The 1,612-nt window shown below is 57.5% G+C and overlaps 1 protein-coding gene across 1 annotated transcript in view; it reads left to right on the top strand.

Annotated features, from left to right (window-relative positions):
- PTSG_04011 (uncharacterized protein) overlaps positions 1-1,612 on the top strand; it is a gene marked incomplete at both ends in the record, with an annotated part of 2,509 nt that continues 897 nt past the window's right edge. The window contains 5 exons of the mRNA XM_004994850.1: positions 1-10; positions 148-477; positions 752-969; positions 1,157-1,260; positions 1,486-1,582. Coding sequence (XP_004994907.1) covers positions 1-10; positions 148-477; positions 752-969; positions 1,157-1,260; positions 1,486-1,582 — 759 coding nt within the window. The remainder of the gene's footprint in view (positions 11-147; positions 478-751; positions 970-1,156; positions 1,261-1,485; positions 1,583-1,612) is intronic.

Genomic DNA, 1,612 nt, shown 5'->3' with positions numbered 1-1,612 from the left:
ATGTGTGTATGTGTGTGTGTGTATGTATGTGTGTGTGTGTGTGTGTGAACCTTGTAGCATTTTTCGTGTGATTCCGTTCACACTCGCTGTACAACACTTACCCCCCCCCCATACGATTCACCACCACCCCTTCCTACACGTGTGCAGTTGTAGAACCGGAGCACGTTGAAGAGGTGACGACCGTGTTCTTCCGGCTGCTGCAGGCCAAGATGTTTGCGCGCAAGGGCAAGTCCCAGAAGTACTCGCCCAAGTTCCAGCGCGCCCTCGTTCTCCGCTACTTGGCCGACTGCCGCACAGAGGACGGTGAGGGCTTTGTGCTCGATGCGTTCCTGCATCTGCTCGTGCTGCCGTTTGCGCAGTCGCCAACGCCACCCGTCTCCGTTGCGCCGGGCGCCGCTGTGGATGTGGACGCGCTGCTGGCGGAGTTCAACGTCGGCACAGACGTGCACGCAGCCGTTCCGCTCAACCGCCAAGTCGGTGCGTATCTTAAGCTGCTCGTGGTTGTGGTGGTGTGTTGTGTTTGTGTGAATGCGTGTGTGTGCACGTGTGTGTTTGTGTGAACATGTGTGTGTGTGTGTGTGTGTGTGGGGACGCGTGTATGCACTTGCATGCTTGTGCGTCCGCACTCGTCACGTTTGTTTCGTGCTGTGGTGAATTGTGTTGTCGTGCGACCATTCCTTAACCCTATGTTGCCCGTTGCCCTGATCTTCCCTTTCCACCACACTTCTCAACACCCCCCCACCCGTCACAGGTTTCCTGATGCTTGCCGAGTCGCTGCTGAAGGTGTTTGGCACGCGTCTGCAGCCGCACTTGCCGATGATGGTGGCCATCATGGTGCAGATGGCGCGCGAGGCCCACGCCCTGCTCGCCCGTCGTGATGGGGTCGCCCCGCGCTACATCCGTGAACTCAGGATGATCCGCAAGCTCAGCATCCGCCGCCTCTGCAGCCTCTACAACTTCTTCAACGCGGTGCGTGGCGTGTGTGTGTGTGTATGTATGTGTGTGTGTGCGTGTGTGTGTGTGTGTGTAATTTAGGAGGGTGCACCGGAATTGGAGACATGCACGTGCGTCAATCAACCACACACGTGCATGCGGATCATGTGTTCATCCGTCATTGCGCCTGCTCTGTCCTCCTTCCTACTGTGCACGTGTGCAGAAATTGCTGGAGCCGTTTGCGAGCGCGGTGCACGCGCACGTGATTGGGCCGCAGGTGGCGTCGCTGTATCACGAATGCTCAAACGCCGTCGTCCCCATCCCCAAGTCCTCATGTGAGCACACACCGCTGGGTGTTGATGAGGGCTACGCGGCTGGAGTTGTCATTGGGGGTGTGGTTTCGGCCTTGTTTGTTGTGTGTGTTTTGATTCGCCTCCCTCCCACTTTGCCTCACGCAACGTGGCAACATGCCCAAACATCCATGAATGCACAACCGTTCTCCCCTGCCCACTCCTGCTTGTGATCCCTCTCAATACTCCTGTCCTTCTGCAGCACGTGGAGCGAGGATCCGAAAATGCACCGCATGAACAACAACGGGACGATGGAGCGGTGGGACCAGCCCGAGGACATTCAAGAGCTGGCGAAATCGGTTCGTGCTCTGTGTACTGTCACGATGAGA

This window comes from Salpingoeca rosetta (assembly GCF_000188695.1).
Source record: "Salpingoeca rosetta unplaced genomic scaffold supercont1.9, whole genome shotgun sequence".
NCBI lineage: Eukaryota > Choanoflagellata > Craspedida > Salpingoecidae > Salpingoeca > Salpingoeca rosetta.
This window is presented reverse-complemented; position numbering and strand designations above follow the sequence as displayed.